We start from the raw sequence: 21,597 nt of genomic DNA, 5'->3' as shown, positions 1-21,597 counted from the left end.
AATGGCAACGCAGAGGCAGGCTTCAATTGCTGAGAGAGGAACCACGCTTTCTCAGGATTACTGGAGTGTCCCTCCGGACAGACCTTACTCCTAAACTAATGGGTTCCTTTTAGTCTATTGCTCATGCAAGCCTGCCATAAGTTCATTTTTATATACCTGCTGCCCTGGGCCTTACTCTCCAAGGCTTTCTTTTCAGTTAATCTCGGGGGTGCTTGTGAGCCCCTATGTTGCCTCCTAGGTCACTAGGACGTCCCTTCATCCACAAATGAGGGCTGGATTTCCCTATTTAGTCTTCAAAAATCAAACATGTTGCCAAATGCACTCACCTGTCACAATGCTCCAGCATAATGATCAGATAACTGTCTCAGCCTCTTTAATTTTTGGCTGGTGACCTCTTCAGAAGAGAAGCCCTCAACCCCATGTCTGGGGTAGAAAACACTGAATGTAATCTCATTAAACTTAAAAGAGAAAGGCCCTTGACTGGAAAGGGCTTCACAGGTAAGTAGTGTAATTGGATGGAAAAACAACACTGTAATCACTCCTTATCATCTGCCATTTTATACTAAGAGGATGTGGTATTTGTTAAGCTTACTATGTGCCAATCAACTCCATAATTTTTTTTTTTTGGAGGGGTCAGTTTTTTTAGTATCATAAAATCTTTTGAGAAAGACTAGAATGAACAGAAACTTTTAACACTGAATTATTCAAAGAGTTTGCTCCTTTTGGCAATGAAAAATGAATTAAATGTTGATACTTACAGCAGGAAGTAGGGACTGCATATTCTGGTTAGAATCTGCTATTGTTGCCAAGTAAACCAAGTTTCTGTGCAGGATTTGTTGATATCTATAGAATAAGGAGTAAGCTTCTTTAGGACACAGTAAGCAATTCTAAACCTTTCCATTTCCGTGAATTCACTACTGACTCACGACCGACTGAATTTTAAAGACAGCCCGTTAATCTTAGATGCAAGCACAGAAATAACAACATAAAGTTATCCGCCCCTAAAATGGCATTTAAAAGTGTCTGTGGAGGGTGTAATTTTACCGTTCTGCCCTGGACAAGTCAGAAATCGAGGGATCGGTTCGAGTGTCCAGACAGAATCCTGACAGTAGGTGAGGCAGGGACTGCTGCTGCCCCTCAATCAATCGAATAATCAATTAGTGATATTTATCAAGCACTTACTGTGTGCAAAGCACTGTTCTAAACAATTGGAAGAATACACTACAATGGAGTTGGTAGACACATTCTCTGCCCGCAAGGAGCTTACAGTCTTGGGGGGAGACAGACATTAGTATAAATAAATAAATTATGGATATATACTATGGCCATCCTACTGAAGGTGGCTGATCCACTGTCTTCCAGGAGTGAGGAAAGCCCTCGTAAAGAATAGTGCACGCCATTTGAAAAGCCCAGTGATTCATCTTTCCTTTTCTTTTTCAACCTTGAAGACTGCCTGCCATGTGACCAGAAGGTGGTGATCCTATTGTGCCCTTCTCCCCGTGGTCTGGCTAGGAGATGTTTTTCCAGGTCTCCTAATGCAGGTTTTCTGACTACGGTTGGCCTTAGTGGAGATTAGTTGGTACGCAGGCTTGAGGTATTTTAGGGGATCTCCCACAGAAAGGAGGTTATCTTCGGGCTGTCAAATTGCCTTTCAGCCACCCCTGAAATAAGGCTCTACTTTTAGCGCTTTCCCTCAATAGTTATCCTGAATTTTCATGCTGGCATTTCTTACGGTGCTCTCCCTTCACGATAATCCCCAGTTTTTGTAAAGTATGCACTGAGCAGCATGTGTAAATACTATATTTTGGGCCCACAGGGACCCACAGTACAGATGACATGCGCTGATACGTTCAGCTGCCAGGTTCTGCATTCAAGTTAACTCTTAGAGGGTTCCAGGATTTTTTGATCCCTCCAATTTTCTAAACTCATCATGCCCCTTTGGGTATCCATTCCCAAACTACCTTCTCTCAACACACAAGTTAGCACACTCAATACTGCCCTCTCCACTGAACTCAACTCCCTTGCTCTCTTATCCCTCCACTGATCCCTTATGACTAAATCTCAATCCTGGGTCATCTCCACAGTATGCTTCCTCCGCTCATGTGCATGAGCTGCAGAGAACTGCTGGTCGAAATCCAGACCTCAAGGCTGACTCGTCCACTTTCAATTCACCCTAAATTGCTTTCCTCTGGCTGGCAACATTACTTCCCCATCTTTATTGACTCCCATGCTTACTGCCTGTTCCAGATCTTTCACACATCAAATTCCTCCTCAAAACCCCTGTCACCCACCCATCTCTTGCCTCTAATGAACGGGCCATGTACTTTATTGGTAAAATTGAAACCATCAGGAGTGATCTTCCTAAATTCTCCCCTGCTTCATCCCAGTTCCTCCTTCCTCCTGCCCCTTCAACTCTCCCAGCAGTAACTTTCCCAATAGGATCTCAAGAGGAGATCTCCTGCCTCCTTTCAAAATCCACCTCCTCCATGAGTGCCTCTGACCCCCTTCCCTTGCAATTTATCAGAACCCTTGCTCCCTCCCTTCTTTTCTCCTTGCCTGCCATCTTCAACCATTCATTTTCTAATGGCTTCCTCCTGCTTTCAAACATGCTCGTGCAGCCTCCTTTCTGCCTCCCACACTCTAAATATGACAGTACCTCAGGGTTTAGTTATGGATCCACTTCCATTCTCCACCTACATCCGCTCCCTTGGGGAACTCACTCACCCACATGAGTTCAACTACCATCTCTATGCAGATGATTCCCAATTCTACCTTTCCAGCCCCGACTTCTCACCTTCTCTGCATTCTTGCACTTTCTTCTGTCTTCAAGATATTTCTACTCGGATGTCTCACCGACACCTGAAACTTACCATGTCAAAAACAGAACTCCTCATCTTCACACCCAAACCTTGTCTTCCCTATGTCTTTCCCACCCCTTCCCCTATCACACAAAAACTCTCCCACAACCCCATGGCTGTCTCCCGTTATTGCCCCATCTCTCTCCTTCCATTCCTCTCCAAACTCCTTGAGCAAGTTATCTACACCTGTTGCCTCCACTTCCTCTCCTTAGCCCCCCTCCAATTTGGCTTCTGCCCGCTTCACTCCACAGAAACTGCTCTCTCTAAGGTCACCAATGATTTCCTACTAGTCAAATCCAATGTCCTCTACTTCATCCTAATCCTCCTTGACCTCTCAGCTGCCTTTAGCACTGTGAACCATCCCTGTCTTCTAGAAATATTATCCAACCTAGCCTCCACCGACACTGTCCTCTCCTGCTTCTCTTCCTAACCCTCTGGCCGCTCCTTCTCAGTCTCTTTTGCAGCCTCTTTTCTGCCTGCCACACTCTAAATAGAGTACCTCAGGGTTTAGTTATGGATCCCCTTCCATTCTCCATCTACATCCGCTCCCTTGGGGAACTCACTCACCCACATGATTTCAACTACCATCTCTATGCAGATGATTCCCAAATCTACTTTTCCAGCCCTGACTTCTCACCTTCTCTGCATTCTTGCATTTTCTTCTGTCTTCAAGATATTTCTACCCAGATGTCTCACCTCATCTTCACACCCAAACCCTGTCTTCCCTATGTCTTTCCCATCCCTGTAGACAGCACTACTATCCTCCTGTCTCACAAGCCTGTAAGTTTGACATTGTCTACGACATCTCTCTAATTAAGCCCACATATTTAATCTATCATCAAGTCCTGTCAGTTCTGTCTTCACAACATTGCTATATTCTGCTCCTTCCTCTTCATCCAAATTGCTACCAGGCTGATTTTAGCATTTAGCTATACATCCCGCCTCCCGTCTCTCTCCACTCCAGCCCATACTTCATGGCCGGATCATTTTTCTAAAAATATCATTGAGGCCATGTCTCCCCACTCCTCATGAAGCACCAATAGATTCTCATCCAGCTCTGCATCAATCGGAAGCTCCAGACCATTGACTTTAAAGCACTCAATCTGAATTCACCCTCCTATCTCATCTTGTGGATGGTCCTACTTCATCTTCATCATCAATCGTATTTATTGAGCACTTACTATGTGCAGAGCACTGTACTAAGCGCTTGGGAAGTACAACCTACTTCAACCCAGCCTGCAGGCTTCATTCCTCTAATGATAACCTACTCACTTTACCTTGTTCTTATCTATTTCTCTGCTGAACCCTTGCCCACATCCTCCTTCTGGCCTGGACCACCATCCCCCTTCATGTATGCCAGACCACCACTCTCCCCGCCTTCAAAGCCTTATTAAAACTGCATCTCCTCCAAGCAGCCTTACCCCAACTAAGCCCTCATTTCCTCTACTCCCTCTCCCTTCTGTGCCATCTATGCTCTTGGATCTGTACCATTTAAGCAGTTGATACTCACCCCACCCTCAGTCCCACAGCATATATCTAAATAGCCATAATTTATTTTAGTGTCTCTTTCCCCCTCTAGACCGAAAGCTCCTGGTGGGTAGGTAACGTATACCAACTTTGTTGTTTTGAACTCTTCCAAGCGCTTAGCACAATGCTTTGCACACCGTAAGTACTCGATAAATACCATTAATTGATTATCTGATCCAGGACAGTTCATCATGACCTCAAGGACTGTTACCCAACCTACTGTTGTTAGTGCAAAGGAAAAAGCATCATAAGAGCTTAAACCTGGCAGTAAAATTAGGTGTGCTAAAGTGTTTGGATTCAGGTGAGCATAAATGGATTCATGCACAGTTCTTCATTAGGCAGGGTCAACCGTGAAGGTAATAACGCTCTGGACTGGAAGCTTGTTGTGGGCAGGAAATGTGTCTACCAACTCCGCTAAATTTTACTCTCCCAAACACTTAGTACAGTGCCTCTGCACACAGTAAGTGCTCAATAAATAGGACTTATAGAAAATTATGCTTTTTCTTTTTCAGAGTACAAGTTCCCATTTAATGGTTTAAATTCCTAATCTTATATGATTGGTACAGATTTGCTACTTGATTATGTAAGTTGATAGTGAGTATATTGCCTTTTAAAATCGCCTTTAACACGTTTATATCATTTTGATCAATTTGGGGATTGCAAAATAACATGCTTTACAGTATTTATTATGGGAAACAATACGTCATTCAATGCTTTTTTGCCCTACAGATTTTCATACAACTAATTAAGAGCACTAACCGAAGTTTTTCACTACTGAAATTTTCTGGCCATTTGAAGGGATTCAAACCTCTTCTAAGTGAATTCTTGGAGGCAGAAATATTGTACTTATATCTCCAGAGAAGGATATTAGCCTTTTTAAAATCAAAGCAGTCATCCTTCTAGCTGTTCCCTGACTCATATCAAAGGCTGATAAGTAGCAATCTTAGACCAGTTCCAGTAAAGTTGAATGCATTTGGAGCTGTCTGTGAATTATCCACATGTGGATTTCCCAATAAAGTCTAACTTATTTTAAAATTTCATTGTTATTTCATGTTGTTTGTTTTGAATATCATTAATCTTCATAGTTTATCATCTGAATAACTGTAGTTTGAGGCTCTGCAACTCACTATGCAAATGTTTAGAAATATGCACCTCTGTCAATTTTTCCAGGACTTCAGCACTGAATCAAATGTTCTGAGCCTGAAATAGGAAATTATTTTAAAATATGAATATTCATTACAAAAGCCAGTGATTATTTAATATTAATTTCATTTTCTAAGACATATCTTGAGTATGGTCTCAAAGGCATGTGAATCAAATTAACAAGGCTTTGACAATGCAGGAAGATTAACATCCTTACGAAGGTAAAAAGGATAGTTTAGAAAAACTTATTTTCCCAATATAGAATTTCCAATCATGGTGAGATATCTGCTTATTATACTTGTTTTTATCGAAATAGTAAAATCCTCATGTTCTCTAATGTGCTGATTTGGGGCAGCCTGCTAAATCTGCTCTTAATCAATGTTCTTTGTTGAGCACTTACTCTGTACCGAGCACTGAAATAAGTATTTCCAGGGTTGGATTAAAGAAAAGCATGTTATGGGTAAATTCCGGTGAGGTAGACCTGGGACGCATTCAAGGACTCTCCTTTAGCACTCTTACTGTTCTGTAAAAATAGAGTTTTAGTGTGAAAAAGTGCTAAAAGAATGTTAGAGTGGGAGACTCTCTTTATATTCATTCTTAACCTCATAGGAAACCATGACTCTTGATGGAGGTATCATTTTACCCAGTCACATTTTTAAATGGCTCGGTTCTTTACTAGTTTTCAACAGGCCTCCTTTCAACTGATGTTTAGCTAATGTATTTATCGTTCACAATCCTTTCAGCTCAAACCACCTCAAAATTAGCAGCCCAAAATAAGATTTCTTCTGCCCCAAGAATACCTGGGCAAAAATTACATTGGTTAATTTTTAGAGTATATTTAATATAGCAACACATATTTAATATTCCCAAATACCCTAACACCATTTTCCTAGATAAGTTGGACCGGAATGAAGGAATACAACATAAAATCCTTACATAGCACAACTTCAGCAGATCAACACTCATGAAGACATTATTTACCTGTCTCTCTCAAAAACCCCTAAAGTAAATGTTGTACCCAGGCAGTTGGACAGCTAAGTTTATACTACAGTCAGTGAAAGCTTAATTTTGGGAAAAGACACAGAGGGAAAGCAAAACATCAGCTACTTTTTCAGTAAGTGCTTCAAAGGTTTAATGTGAGCCCACTCTGACCATAAAAGCTCAGGTACAGCCCAGCCCGCACCCTCCGCTCCTCTGCCGCTAGCCTCCTCACTGTACCCCATTCTCGCTTGTCCCGCGGTCGACCCCCGGCCCACGTCCTCCCCCGGGCCTGGAATGCCCTCCCTCTGTCCATCCACCAAACTATCTCTCTTCCTCCCTTCAAAGCCCTACTGAGAACTCACCTCCTCCAAGAAGCCTTCCCAGACTGAGCCCTCTTTTCCCTCTCCTCCTCCCCATCCCCCCGCCCTACCTCCTTCCCCTCCCCACAGCACCTGTATATATGTTTGTGCAGATTTATTACCCTATTTGTGTTACTTGTACATATTTACTATTCTATTTATTTTGTTAATGACGTGCATCTAGCTTTATTTCTGTTTATTCTGATGACTTGACACCTGTCCACATGTTTTGTTTTGTTGTCTGTCTCCCCCTTCTAGGCTGTGAGCCCACTGTTGGGTAGGGACTGTCTCTATATGTTGCCCACTTGGACTTCCCAAGCGCTTGGTAGAGTGCTCTGCACACAGTAAGCGCTCAATAAATACGATTGAATGAACAAGAGAGCAAAAAACCTGAAATAAAGTGGAAGGAAAATTATTGAAGAATTAAGAATACTAAAGAGCAATGCTAATTTGCCAGTGGTCTGTCCTATCCACTGCCCACTTCCCAGCGGCTCAGTATTCAGAGCACATCTGCAGGGCATCCAAGAGGAAGAGAGAGAAGGCCAGGAAAAGAGAAAATCAAAAGAAGACCAAGGCGGTGGCAATAATAACAATTAGGGTACTTATTCAGTACCTACTATGAGCCAAACGCTGAACTAGGCCCTGGGGTAGCTACAAGATAATCAGTCCCTGTCCCACACGAGGTTCACAGTCTCAACAAGTAGGAAGCAGAAATGGCATTGAATCCCTATTTTACAGATGAGGAAACTGAGCCACAGAGAGGTTCAGTGACTTGTCCAAGGACACAGAGCAGGCAAGTAGCAGATTTAGGATTAGAACCCGAATCCTCCGATTCCCAGGTCTGTGTTCTTTCCCCTAGGCCCCACTGTATCTATGGGATGGCTATGGGAAGGGAGAAACAAATAGGTAATAGAGAAGGTAACAGAATGCCCCCAACCACCGCCCTTCTCCCTATATTTAAAGTATTGTACTGTTAGTGCTGGCCAGAAATCATGTTTGATTATTATGAAGAATCTGAGATTTTGAGATTTCCACCTTTCAAGTTTCCCTGACTCAATAATCAATAGATGCTACATCACAAGACAGTGCTTTCCAGGGACATGACCATGTAAAGTCTTGCTATGGTAATAGTTAATGCAATATTGTAATAACAACAACAACTCAAAAGTAAATTCTACTTACTGAGTACATTCTGCTGTTTTACCCTTACTCTGGTAGTCCATAATACACTGTATTAGGTGATGATTTTCATCTAGCATCTGAATAAAGACAAAGTAGAGTACATAGAACACTGTTAGGATTTGACGCAAATATCAGTTTCTGTTTCCACTCCTAGGATATTAACAGTGCTTTTTTCCCTTTGCTGATTGAAAAAACCACAGATTCACAAATTATTTTATAGCGATGCAGTTTGGCATATACACTTATAAAAAAAACCATATTTGGGCAATTCTTCTCAAGACAAGGTTTGTGAAGTTATCTTCTTTCTTTGATTGTGTAGAATAGCAAGACTAATTCAGGACCAGAACATATTCTTATAAAACTCACCCTTTCCTCAGACTGATTAAAGAGTCAAAGAAAGCATTCAAATGGGGAAATTCATTCAATTGAATTTATTGAGCTCTTACTGTGTGCAGACAGCACTGTACTAGGTGGTTAAGTAAAATACTTCAAATATACAAAAGGTACCAAACTATTTTTCTTTATTTTTTATACTTTACATATATGTAACACTTTCAATCTCCGGAGATCCATGAAACATCAAATAATAATAATAGTAACTGTGGTATTTGTTAAGCACTTACTACATGCAAGGCACTGTACTAAGCGCTGGGGTGAATACAAGCAAATTGGGTTGGACAGAGTCCCTGTCCTGCATTAGGCTTACAATCTTTATCCCCATTTTACTGACGAGGTAACAAGCACAGAGAAGTGAAGTGGCCTGCCCGAGGTCACACAGTAGACAAGTGACAGAGCCGGGATTAGAACCCAGGACCTTCTCACTCCCAGGCCTGTACTCTATCCACTAGGCCATGCTGTTTCTCAGTTTCATCACTGAAATCTAGCAACTAGTGGAGTTTTGCTATCTGGAAGACAACCGACGCACATGGAATAATCTCTGCAAAGGGGAAACTTCAAGCCAGGATACAATGTTAAAGTACTTTAATTGCATTGCCAAGTTCTTCAGCTCCAGATTCATTTCCTTCAATTCCTATTTTTCTTTAGGCAATAATGACTAACATTCAAATCCTTCATTTAAAACCTTGCAAACCTCTCATGTGAACCAATAAACATCTATTGCAAATAACAAGGCCATCCCTACCTATCATACACTTTGGAAAGTCCTACATCTGATGATTCTCAAAGTCTCCTAACAATGGACAGAATCAGGAGTTGTGACGCTTTGTTTTGAACTTGGGGGAAAACTCGGGGCGGAAATTCGAAGGGTTGGGACACAATCAATCGAAGGCATTTACTGAAGTCGTACTGTGTGCAGAGCACTGTACTAAGCGCGTGCTCTGCACACAGTAAGTGCTCAATAAGTATGACTGAATGAATGAAAAGTACAATACAACAGAGTTGGGAGACACATTCCCTGTCCACAACGAGCTTACGGTCTAGGGGACATTTGATGTCCTTCAAATCTCCGGCCTTCAAAAAAAAACCCATGCAAAACCACAGGTTTTATCGTCCTTAATCCTTAACTTTTGAGGCTATAGTTATTAAAACATCACAATTCCAACTGTTTCCAAATTGTTGGTCGCATCTCAGAATGGGCAAAACGCCACCAGATGGAGCTGTTTTAATTAAAAGTTGAGGTTTGGATTTCTAAAAGTTTTAAAAAAGACACACTCAATTTTGCCAGACCGCGTGTTTTCACTCTGACTTTGGGACGGGTGCCCGACCATGTGTTTTTACTCTGAGTTTTGGATGGGACGGGAATCTTCTTCCCAAAATGCGCATCTGTCTGGAAAGCCCTGTGCCCATGTCTGATACCAGACATGAGGTGAGCTTTACATCCACAATTTGTCTCACGCAGGATTCTGCAAGAACGCAATAATCCCCATGGTACAGGAGAACTGAGTCCATTATGTGCTGAAGTTCATTAAAACAAAAATATTCGCTGACCCTTAACATATCCAATCTGAAATTAATTTCTGAAATATTGGGAAAAGACAGTTACCTGATCAAATGTATTCACACTTCAACCTAAAATACTCCCGATCTATTCAAAGAATGCTGTCACGTCCTCATTCCCGTTCTAATATGGAGGATTCGTCTCAAACTCAAGATTCAGATATAAATTTTGGACTGTTGCTGGTTCTGGTTCCTGATACCCGAAATTAGGTCAAATCGCTTTGGCATTGCTATGCATGCCAAAGGGGACTGTGATGATGAGTCTTTGGTAGTCATTTGCAAACACCAGAAAGGAATAACATTTCTTTCACAATATCATGCAAGTTGTTGTCTGTGAATCAGAAAAAAGCTAATATAAAACTCCAGATTTAAACCAGATTTTTACTTGATTTCAAATAATAATGGAAGCCTCACTTCCCCCTGCCCATACCTACACTCTATTTTAGCCTACTCAGCTCTAGTTTGATATTCTACATGCTTTAAAAGCTAACATGTGGAGCCTATTTCACTTGAGAGAGCACAGTTTGAAATCTGCATTACTGGCTAAGCTGAATCCGAATCCACAGGACAGTGCTTCTCTCAATATGCTCTTATGCTTTGGAGTATCTTCTTCAAAAGATAAGGAAAGTAAAAGGAGTAAGCGCTGAATAACTAAACACCAATAAAATTTGTCCTAGAAGAGAGAAGACTATGATTTATGAGGGTAGGGCTTAATTCTCAGCGATAACCTTGCTTGTACCAAATGTGTTGCATTGTAGAATACAAAAGGTCACCGGGAAATAATAAAAGAACTGCTCACTGCTTAAACAGACAAGTCGCATCTCCACCTTAGTATTCTTTTCCTTCTTCTGAAATAATTTCATCTTCAGGCAACCTTTTGGAATTGCAACTGTTTCTTTGTTTGCTAGACCATTTGTGGCGTGTCCTTTCCCACATCCTTGATGATTTCTGACGAAAACGAACAAGAACGCTAAATCGACAGTGATATTTCTAATTGTAAAATGTTTCTAAATGATAAAAGTTAAACCTCAGGTTTTACCCCCAAAATGAGTTTTTACAAATTTCCCATCTCTCTCCTCTCCAATTCCCCAAAGGACATTTCTCTTTGCTACATAATTTACTACTCTTCCCATATGGACTGGAGTATGGGATTAAAATTCAAGACATAGATCAAAGGAGGAAAAAATATTCTTAAATCTCTCCGTGTTCTCTAGGAATCTAAAAAAGACCATTTCAAAGAGCATCTGGTATAATGTCAAGCACTCTGTATGCACTCTGTGTTCAATAAATAGGAACTGGTTATAATACAACATTTTATTGTAGGATTACAATATGGTAGGGTATTCAAGCATTCTGTTTTATCTGCAGAATAGTGCAACACAATTCCAAGACAGTTTAATTGCACAAAGACTGTGCTTTGTTTGATCAGCGCCTATGACCTCTTCTTCTCATTATTAACCGAACAACACTGTCACTATTGTTGTATTGTACTTTCCCAGGTATTTATTACAGTGCTCTGCACACAATAAACACTTAACAAATATGACTGAATGAATTTGCTATGAATAACCCAGTTAGAATTCACTCAAATAAGATTGTGACTTCCCTGAGTGACATCACAAATATCACTTTGCATCTCTGGAACGCACAGTTGTCCAAGTTCGGGAAAGTGACAGAAGTGGGTGTGCAGTTAAATTGGGAATAAATACTGTCAGTATTTCCAATATTTGAATCACCTGGACCAGATGGTAGCCACCTAAGAGTCTTGAAGGAATTTAGGAGGGAGACTGCAGGATTCCCAGTGTCCTGTATGCGTGCTGAATGGGAGGACGACAGATTGCCAACACACTACAGTCTATAAGACAGCCAGGAGTGATCCTGGGAATTACAGGCCAGTGAGTCGCACATCTAAAATAATACCATAACTAAGTTTAGAATCAGTTATACGTAACCAGAAAACTAGGTATGCTAGGGAGGGGATGGGAAGTGAGGGGGGGAAGGCAGAGAGAGGAGGAGGGAGACAGCACACAAAAGGGAGGGGGACAAAGAAAGGGAGAGGGAGAAATTGATCAACCATTGGTATTTACTGCAAGTTACTAAGTGCTTGGGAAATTCTAAGGCAATAGTTGGAAGAGAAAATAGGGGGAAAGGGGTGAGTGTAGAAGACGATGTGAAAAGGGAAATGGGAAAGGAGAGCTTTTAGACTGTGAGCCCACTGTTGGGTAGGGACTGTGTCTATATGTTGCCAACTTGTACTTCCCAAGCGCTTAGTACAGTGCTCTGCACACAGTAAGTGCTCAATAAATACAATTGATGATGATGAAAGGAGAATGAGGAGAGGGAAGAAGGGGAGAAAGGAGGTGGTAGGGATTAGTGTGGGGACAGAAGGCCTTGCTTCTGCCACTCCCCACCCCCCAGCATTATCAAAAAAATGACTAGGCCCATCCCGGCAGGATTCCTGGTGCCACTGGCCAGGACAGGACAGGACTGGACAGGACAGGTCAGCCCCATTTGTATATATTTATTCTATTTATTTTATTTTGTTAATATGTTTTGTTTTGTTCTCTGTCTCCCCCTTCTAGACTGTGAGCCCACTGTTGGGTAGGGACCGTCTCTATATGTTGCCAACTTGTACTTCCCAAGCGCTTAGTACAGTGCTCTGCACGCAGTAAGCGCTCAATAAATACGATTGAATGAATGAATGACTCTCTTCTCTCCAGATGGTAGCAGCAGAGCTCCTGAGAGGCAGTGGGCACCCCTGGAAATGTGGTGGCAAAGCTTCCGTTGGCTCTGCGGCAGGCGCCCGAGGTTTCTGGCACAGAACGGAACCGCTCCCATCGTGGTGGCCACTAAGTGGCCAATAAGGACAAGGAGTTGAAGAAGAGGTATGACCTCTACTCCTCGGCTTCCCTGCTATTTCCTCTGGGCAGCAGTCATCTTGGCTGATGGGGTCCCCGCTCCGCCGCCCAGCTGAAAGCGTTTTAGGTGGCGGGAAGGAACTGTAAAATTCCTGCCTAAAGCAGTTCGGTTACCATTAATCATTGAGCATTTAGAAAACCAAAACCTGGCGGGGCGGCGGAGGGGGTGGGGGGGCGTTCTTTAAGGGAAACTATGCTTCATTTGTCCGTTGGAATTCTCCAAAAGGGAGTAGGGAACAACATGCCCAACACTGTTGAATTGTACTCTTCCAAGTGCTTAGTACAATGCTCCTCATGGAGTAAATGCTCAATAAATACCACTGATCGTATGATTGATTGAAGGGGGTCACTAAGCATGTGGCAAGAGGTGAACCAGTGAACAAAGATGTGCTTATATTTTCCCGAAGCCTTTGACAAGGTTCCACACCTTGAGAAAGTTAAATAATCATGGAACTGAAGGTATGTTTATCAGGGAGAGAAAGCTGAGTAAAAGACAGGAAACAAAGGTTAGACACAAATGCCCATTTTGGGAATGGAGAATCGCCCCCAAAGTGGCCAGAAAGCTAAGGGAGGGAGGCTCCACCTTTGCCTCACCTCCCCACCGTCAGAGGGCTTGGTGCTCCTGCTTGCTGGGGAGCTATCCACAGTCAGTTCTCTGCACCGAAAGATGTGCAGAAAATATAAATGTCTTTAGAACACAAACACGACCCCATGGGCAGTGAGAGCCTAACCATGTAGGCAGGATGCTCAATAGGTAAGTCTTAATAATAAAAATTGTGGTATTTGGTAAGCACTTACTATGGGTCAAGCACTGGTCTAGGCTCTGGGGTAGATGCAAGGTACTCATATCATACACATGGGCCAGCAAGTCTGAGTATGAAGGAGAACAGGGATTGATTGCCCATTTTACAGACGAGGAAACAGAAACAAATAGATGCGAAGTGACTTGCCTAGGTACGCGTGACAGATGAGTGACGGAGTTGGAATTAGAACCCAGGTCCTCTGACTACCAAGCCCTGGCTCTTTCCGCTAGGCCATGCTGCTCCTCTCAGTCACTGACCAGCATGGTTAGGTAATATTCCTTCCTCTCCCGGGCCCTTTTCTGCTTCCCAGCGAAGGAGTATTCCTCTGACCTACTTAAAACCAAGCTCTTTCTCCTTTCCCTAGTCTGACCTCTACAGCATGTGTGGTGTGACCTTCTAAGAAGACCATTTATAGAAGGCTCTATTTGACTATCCACCTACTGCTGAAGAGAACACATGCTGCCTTACCAAGCTGTGGATTTCTGCCACTATTAAATCAAGCCAGTTGAGGCTTTTTGAGCAGCCTTCTTAGATCCATTTTTCGGTAGTAATATGTGCTGACTCAGCTTCGTCCTAGTTTCCTAGGACCAACTACATCCATACAGAACATTGGGTAGCCTTTGGTAGGTTTTTTGAGGGTTTTTTTTTTGTCCAAGTCACCACGGTACTCCTAATTTAGGATGTGGCACCCACTAAGTAGGAGGGCAAGGCTTAGTGGAAACTCAACATGAATCTGGATTAATAACAATGACTGCTTTCATGTTAGGACCCTGAAAGGTCAGGCAGAAGTGCTCAAGATGTCTCTCACAGCTACAACTGCAAGCTCGTTGTGGGAAGGGAACATGTCTACCAACTCCATTATATTGTACTCTCCCATGCACTTAGTGCTTCGCACATAGTTAAGTGCTCAACAAATACTGTGAGCCCACTGTTGGGTAGGGACTGTCTCTATATGTTGCCAATTTGTACTTCCCAAGAGCTTAGTACAGTGCTCTGCACATAGTAAGCGCTCAATAAATACGATTGATGATGATGATGATGATTGATTGATCAGACTAGTATTTGAAGGGTACAAGGAAAGATATGGTCATCAGTGCTTAGGTAGAGCAGATGGGCTCAAGTGGAAGTTGGAGGAATAGAAATCAATCAAGGAAGGCCTCCTGGAGGAGATGTGATTTCAGAAGGGCTCAAAAATGGGCAGGGCAATGGTCTGTTGGCTGGGAAGGGAGAGAGAGTTCCAGGTAGGAATGAGGGTGTGAGCAATAGATCAAATAGGGCAGAGAAAAGAACGAGGCACACAGAGTATGCGAGAATGAAAGTAAGGAAGAATGTGAGTTGGGATACGATGGGAGAAGAGAGAGGATAAGCTGAAGAAAAAAAGCTGGCTGAGGGTCTTAAAGCCAACGGTCCAGTAATTCTTCTTGATGTGGAGTGGAGTGGGCAAACTGAAGGTTTTCGAGCAGCGTGCAAAAGGTTTTCGAAAAACGATCTGGGCAGCAGAGTGAAGAACGGACTGGAGGAGGGAGAGTCTGGAGGCAGGGAGACCAATGAAAAGGCTGATGAAATGCCATTCCCGCCTCTCCACCCAAGCCCTAGCAGTGGAAATTGGGATGGGCAAAGAATGTGATGGTGTGAGTGGAGGTGGCTGCAGTAACAGATGTAGTTATAAATTGCAAACTCAGAAAAAAACTCTGGAGAGTGGGGATGGAACAGAGGGAGACTGAAGATACACTGGAGGAGGGAGCTGAGTTCAGGGGTATGAGGAAAACCACTAGGAAGAGGAGGCGGCATGGTGGGCTGGCGATAAGAACTTAAAGTGTAGATTTTACTCACTTATAGGATTCGGCCATCAAGTCGGGGCTGGCCCTGGAGTGGAACCTAACTTAATTGCAGGTCAGTCTACGGGACAATGAACCCCACAATATAATCATTCATAATACTGTTACACTTTGGAGGATCACGATCTGGTTGTACTGTGGCTGTCAACTGCATTCCAGTATTGTGTAGGATTCAATTTTCAATTTTAACAAAAAATTCCAAGAAAAACCTCGGTGATGATCAATTTAAAGACATTTCCAAGTTGTCGTATGAATTTCCAAAACTCTTCTAGTAAACGTTTCACTCTTTTGACTTGCTTTGAATTCACACCAAATTCCTGCTTTTATTTTTAAAGTTATTTGTTAGATGCTATGAATCAGGCACTGTACTAAGCACTGAGGTAGATACAATCAATCAATCGTATTTATTGAGAGCTTACTGTGTGCAGCACACTGTACTAAGCACTTGGGAAGTACAAGTTGGCAACATATAGAGACAGTCCCTACCCAACAGTGGGCTCACAGTCTAGAAGGATAATCGGGTTGGACACAGTCCCTTGCCCCACATAGGGCTCACAGCCTTAATCCCCATTTTGTAGGTGAGGTAACTGAGGCACAGAGAAGTTAAGTGACTGGCCTAAAATCACACAATAGACAAGTGGAGGAGCCAGGATTAGAACTCGGGTCTTCTGACTCCCCGGTACGTTCTCTTTCCACTAGGCCACAACTGCTTCTTAAACACAAATGATTTAATTTTAGAATTTCACTAAAGAACTTTTGATACCATAGCATTTCATGCCACAGGTTATTAAATAACCCCAATTTGCATAGCAAATCATAGAAATATATTATAGTAAGTAACATGCTTTATATTAAAAACAATTTACCAAATAATGTATTTTTAACCACATAAATCACTGGCCAACACTGATAATGGCAGTACGGTTCCAAATTCACCTTCCTTACGCCACCCCTCAATCACCTCCTGGTTGAATTATTCAATCAGCACTTTACCTAGCCTATCCACTTCCAACCTCTCTCCCTTCTTCAGACTACCCTACATATATACAGTGGCTCCCCAAAAATCTTCCCTAAATGCCAGAGCTTATCATCCATTCCCCTTGTCGAAAACATCCAATGACACCTCAGAACCAACCGTGCCTAATGCAAAAATTCCTGGCCATTGGTTTCAAGGCTCTCCATCACTGTGGCTTTCTCACACCTTCTTAGAACAGTTAGAAGTGAGTGTCTCGTCTCCCCTATTACTCAAAAAGCTTCTCGGGAGATGTACAGTCCTGTACATCCCTCACTTGCCTCATACGGTGACTTGTACTAAAAGAATATGGGATAAATTCTCTAGAGGATGATGAGATTCTATACAAATTGAGATTGAAATCCACATATTTAGATAAAATGTAAAAACCCAAAGGTATATTTTACTTGAAATTAAAAAAAGAATGATTAGCAATATTAGCTTTCTTCTGAATATTTATTTCTGTGGCAATTACAATTTTTTAAACGCACTTGAGAAAAACTATTTTTAAGACACAGAGGCGGCACGATGCCGAATGGGTATTTAAAATTCCATTTAAATTTTAATTCCAGGCATAAATGCTGTAATCAGTCCTTAGGAAAGGCCTTTATACCAGCCATTTTTTTTTAGTTTGAAAATGTAACATAAAAAATTTATGGTAAAATTATGAGTAAACTACGTACGTCCAATGACGCTGTTTATAATCACCTACTACTGAATCCTAAAGTCTAAATTCTAAAGTCACTATTTTAAAGAAATTTAAAAATCCATTACTTAAAACATTATTCTTGGCTCAATATTTCAACACCTTAAGAAATACGTGGTCTAACATAATCACCCCACGCGTTGCAGCCCCATGACACAATGGGGGAGCGATTACAAGACAGAGTTGCCGTTTGTCCTCTAAATTTCATGCCTTTGAATCCTTCGCTATTTGGTTCACAGTTATGAGAAGATTCATTCCCCTTGAAAACGTAAGTTAGCTGAGAAGATGGCTCAGCTCTAAGAAATGTTGATGAGCGGCTCCTTGATTGCTCTCTTAACGCGACACCTTCTTGTGTTCGCCATTATAATTTACCCACAGACTAAAACCTATTCCTTCCCTCGAATACATTTTGTCTGTTTGATTGTAACCCCTTCCACACACCACCACAACCCTGCGGTGACAGGGGAGGAAAAACGCAGAATACAAGTTGCTTCTGAAGGAATTACGAGGAGGGTTTAAGTGAAATAGATCAATGAATCGGGCAGCTCTGTACTGACATCTCCACCCCCTCACTATTTACGGGTTACCTCTGGGAGAAAGGGTCTGTACAGTTATTTGATTTTCTGCAAAATAACCGCAACTTTCAAAATGCACCCCTATACTGGTTCCCTGCCTAGAAATCCTGATCCGGAAAAAAAAAAGCCCCTCCTACTTGTACGAACATTAAAAAAGCAACGCACCAAAATAAGCAGCAAAAACCCAACCACGACACCCAACTGGGAATAAATCTCCCAAATACACGACTGCATCATTCATACATCATCAGCTTGACAGCACTGGGCAAATTCTGACTTTAAGACCACATTCCCAATTTTTTAAAGGGAAAGATCCGTTCGGAGCTTGAAAACAAATTTGGCAACTGGCTCAGGAAGCTTTATTCTTCACCAAGAAATAACAGTAGCAACAGCCCACCCATACAGACCCTGCCAGATTTATCAAACTACCTATCTATAAATGCAAAAGCGCACATAGCTCCTGAGCTGTGATACCAGTTTTTAATAGAGTGCAATAGTGGCCAGCTTCATTACAAACCAAAGGGGCAAAAGGAAGACTTCACCCCTCTCTCAAGACACCTGTGCCCACTATGCAGCCCGATGCCAATAATAATAATAATAATAATGATAATAATGGCAAGGGACTAGTACTACCAGTTCCACTACCCCTTCTTGGGTCTCTTCTTTCCCTCCTTCATTCCCTTCTGGCCTCTCGCGGGCTTATCCTTCATCTTTGGTGCTACATAAAAAGCACCGGCAAAGTGGAGGAGGATGAAAAGTGTCAGCAATGACAAAGCGTCAGTAGACGGGAAGCCCATTGAACGGTGGGGAAAAGGGAAAAGTAGGCAATAATAAATATGTGTGAGTGAGGGAGTTGAGCATCTGTTGGAAACTCACACACCAGAAATACAGAGGCCTGGACAGACCCACATTGTGGCGGGCCCAGTATGAGCTCCGTTACATGTTTTCTGAGCACTGAACCAGACTGGAAGTGAACCTGAGTCACCCTGAAAATGGTTCTGGTCTCATTCCGGGGCCATTGCCACCCTCGGTGCCAAGTTTTTACTTTGAGTTTGGGAGCAAGTAGGGGATAGGCCCACTGTTGGGTAGGGACTGTCTCTATATGTTGCCAACTTGTACTTCCCAAGCGCTTAGTACAGTGCTCTGCGCTCAATAAATATGATTGATTGATTGATACGGCATTTTAGGGGGACGCAAGGGGGTTAGAACTGGGGAGTGGAAGACAGGCTTCCAAATGCTAGTGCGAAAGATCTGATTTGAGGTCTTTTCAGCACTCCTAGGAACAGGGCTCGCTGAAGACCTAAATTGTGCCAGGTTCCGAGCCCAGCCCAAAACCCGTGGGGGTAAAAGCAAACAGCCTCATCATCATCATCATCAATCGTATTTATTGAGCGCTTACTATGTGCAGAGCACTGTACTAAGCGCTTGGGAAGTACAAACTGGCAACATATAGAGACAGTCCCTACCCAACAGTGGGCTCACAGTCTGAAAGGGGCTCACAGTCTAAAAGCTGGAAAGCCACGGGGTGGCCGGGGTGCAATAACTCATTCCTTCATTCATTTCTATTTATTGAGCGCTTACTGTGTGCAGAGCACACACTACACACTAAACAGACCCAATTTCCCGCCCACAAGGCGCTTGTTCCCTCATCTGTAAAATGGGGATTAAGACTGTGAGCCCCCCGTGGGGCAGCCTGATTATCTTGTGACCTCCCCAGCCATTCGAACAGTGCTTTGCACATAGTAAGCGCTTAATAAATGCCATCATTATTATTATTAAGACTGTGAGCCCCCCGTGGGGCGGCCTGATTATCTTGTGACCTCCCCAGCGCTTGGAACAGTGCTTTGCACATAGTAAGCGCTTAATAAATGCCATTATTAAGACTGTGAGCCCCCCGTGGGGCAGCCTGATTATCTGGTGACCTCCCCGGCGCTTGGAACAGTGCTTGGCACACAGTAAGCGCTTAATAAATGCCACTATTATTAAGACTGTGAGCCCCCCGTGGGGTGGCCTGATTATCCCAGCACTTGGAACAGGGCTTTGCACATAGTAAGCGCTTAATAAATGCTGTTATTATTACTAAGACTGTGAGCCCCCCGTGGGGCGGCCTGATTATCTTGTGACCTCCCCAGCGCTTGGTACAGTGCTTTGCACATAGTAAGCGCTTAATCAATCAGTCAATCAATCAATCGTATTTATTGAGCGCTTACTGTGTGCAGAGCAGTGTACTAAGCGCTTGGGAAGTACAAGTCGGCAACACAGACAGTCCCTACCCAACAGCGGGCTCACAGTCTAGAAGGGGGAGACAGAGAACAAAACCAAACATACTGACAAACTAAAATAGAATAGATATGTATAAGATAAATAAATAGAGTAATAAATATGTACATACATATATACAGGGGCTTAATAAATGCCATTATTATTATTAAGACTGTGAGCCCCCCGTGGGGCGGCCTGATTATCTTGTGACCTCCCCAGCCATTAGAACAGTGCTTTGCACATAGTAAGCGCTTAATAAATGCCACTATTATTATTAAGACTGTGAGCCCCCTGTGGGGCAGCCTGATTATCTTGTGACCTCCCCAGCGTTTGGAACCGTGCTTTGCACATAGTCAGCGCTTAATAAATACCATTATTAAGACTGTGAGCCCCCCGTGGGGCGGCCTGATTATCGTGTGACCTCTCCAGCCATTACAACAGTGCTTTGCACATAGTACGCGATTAATAAATGCCACTATTATTATTAAGACTGTGAGCCCCCCGTGGGGCGGCCTGATCATCCCAGCACTTGGAACAGTGCTTTACACATAGTAAGCGCTTAATAAATGCCATTATTATTATTATTAAGACTGTGAACCCCCCGTGGGGCGGCCTGATCATCTTGTGACCTCCCCAGCCATTAGAACAGTGCTTGGCACATAGTAAGCGCTTAATAAATTCCATTATTAAGACTGTGAGCCCCCCGTGGGGCGGCCTGATTATCGTGTGACCTCTCCAGCCATTACAACAGTGCTTTGCACATAGTAAGCGATTAATAAATGCCACTATTATTATTAAGACTGTGAGCCCCCCGTGGGGCGGCCTGATCATCCCAGCACTTGGAACAGTGCTTTACACATAGTAAGCGCTTAATAAATGCCATTATTATTATTATTAAGACTGTGAGCCCCCCGTGGGGCGGCCTGATCATCTTGTGACCTCCCCAGCCATTAGAACAGTGCTTTGCACATAGTAAGCGCTTAATAAATTCCATTATTAAGACTGTGAGCCCCCCGTGGGGCGGCCTGATTATTGTGTGACCTCTCCAGCCATTACAACAGTGCTTTGCACATAGTAAGCGATTAATAAATGCCACTATTATTATTAAGACTGTGAGCCCCCCGTGGGGGGCCTGATTATCCCAGCGCTTGGAACAGGGCTTTGCACATAGTAAGCGCTTAATAAATGCCGTTAATTATTATTAAGACTGTGAGCCCCCCGTGGGGCGGCCTGATCATCTTGTGACCTCCCCAGCGCTTAGAACAGTGCTTTGCACATAGTAAGCGCTTAATAAATGCCACTATTAAGACTGTGAGCCCCCCGGTGGGGCGGCCTGCTCATCTTGTGACCTTCCCAGCGCTTAGAACAGTGCTTTGCACGTAGTAAGCGCTTAATAAATACCATTATTAAGCTGGGGAGGTCACAAGGCCTCCCCACGGGGGGCTCACAGTCTTAATAATAATAACAACGGCATTTA

General features: G+C 43.0%; 1 protein-coding gene across 1 annotated transcript in view; it reads right to left on the bottom strand.

The window, feature by feature from the left end:
- SS18L1 (SS18L1 subunit of BAF chromatin remodeling complex) overlaps nucleotides 1-21,597 on the bottom strand; it is a 45,387-nt gene that overhangs the window by 19,040 nt on the left and 4,750 nt on the right. Inside the window, exons 2-3 of the mRNA XM_038750437.1 lie at nucleotides 8,051-8,127; nucleotides 759-843 (exon numbers count right to left, since the gene is read on the bottom strand). Of these exons, the coding sequence (XP_038606365.1) occupies nucleotides 759-843; nucleotides 8,051-8,127 (162 nt within the window). The remainder of the gene's footprint in view (nucleotides 1-758; nucleotides 844-8,050; nucleotides 8,128-21,597) is intronic.

The sequence above is a fragment of the Tachyglossus aculeatus genome, chromosome 8 (genome assembly GCF_015852505.1).
Source record: "Tachyglossus aculeatus isolate mTacAcu1 chromosome 8, mTacAcu1.pri, whole genome shotgun sequence".
NCBI classification, from domain to species: domain Eukaryota; kingdom Metazoa; phylum Chordata; class Mammalia; order Monotremata; family Tachyglossidae; genus Tachyglossus; species Tachyglossus aculeatus.
Note: the sequence above shows the minus strand (reverse complement) of the source record. Positions and strands in the feature narration are given on the sequence as shown.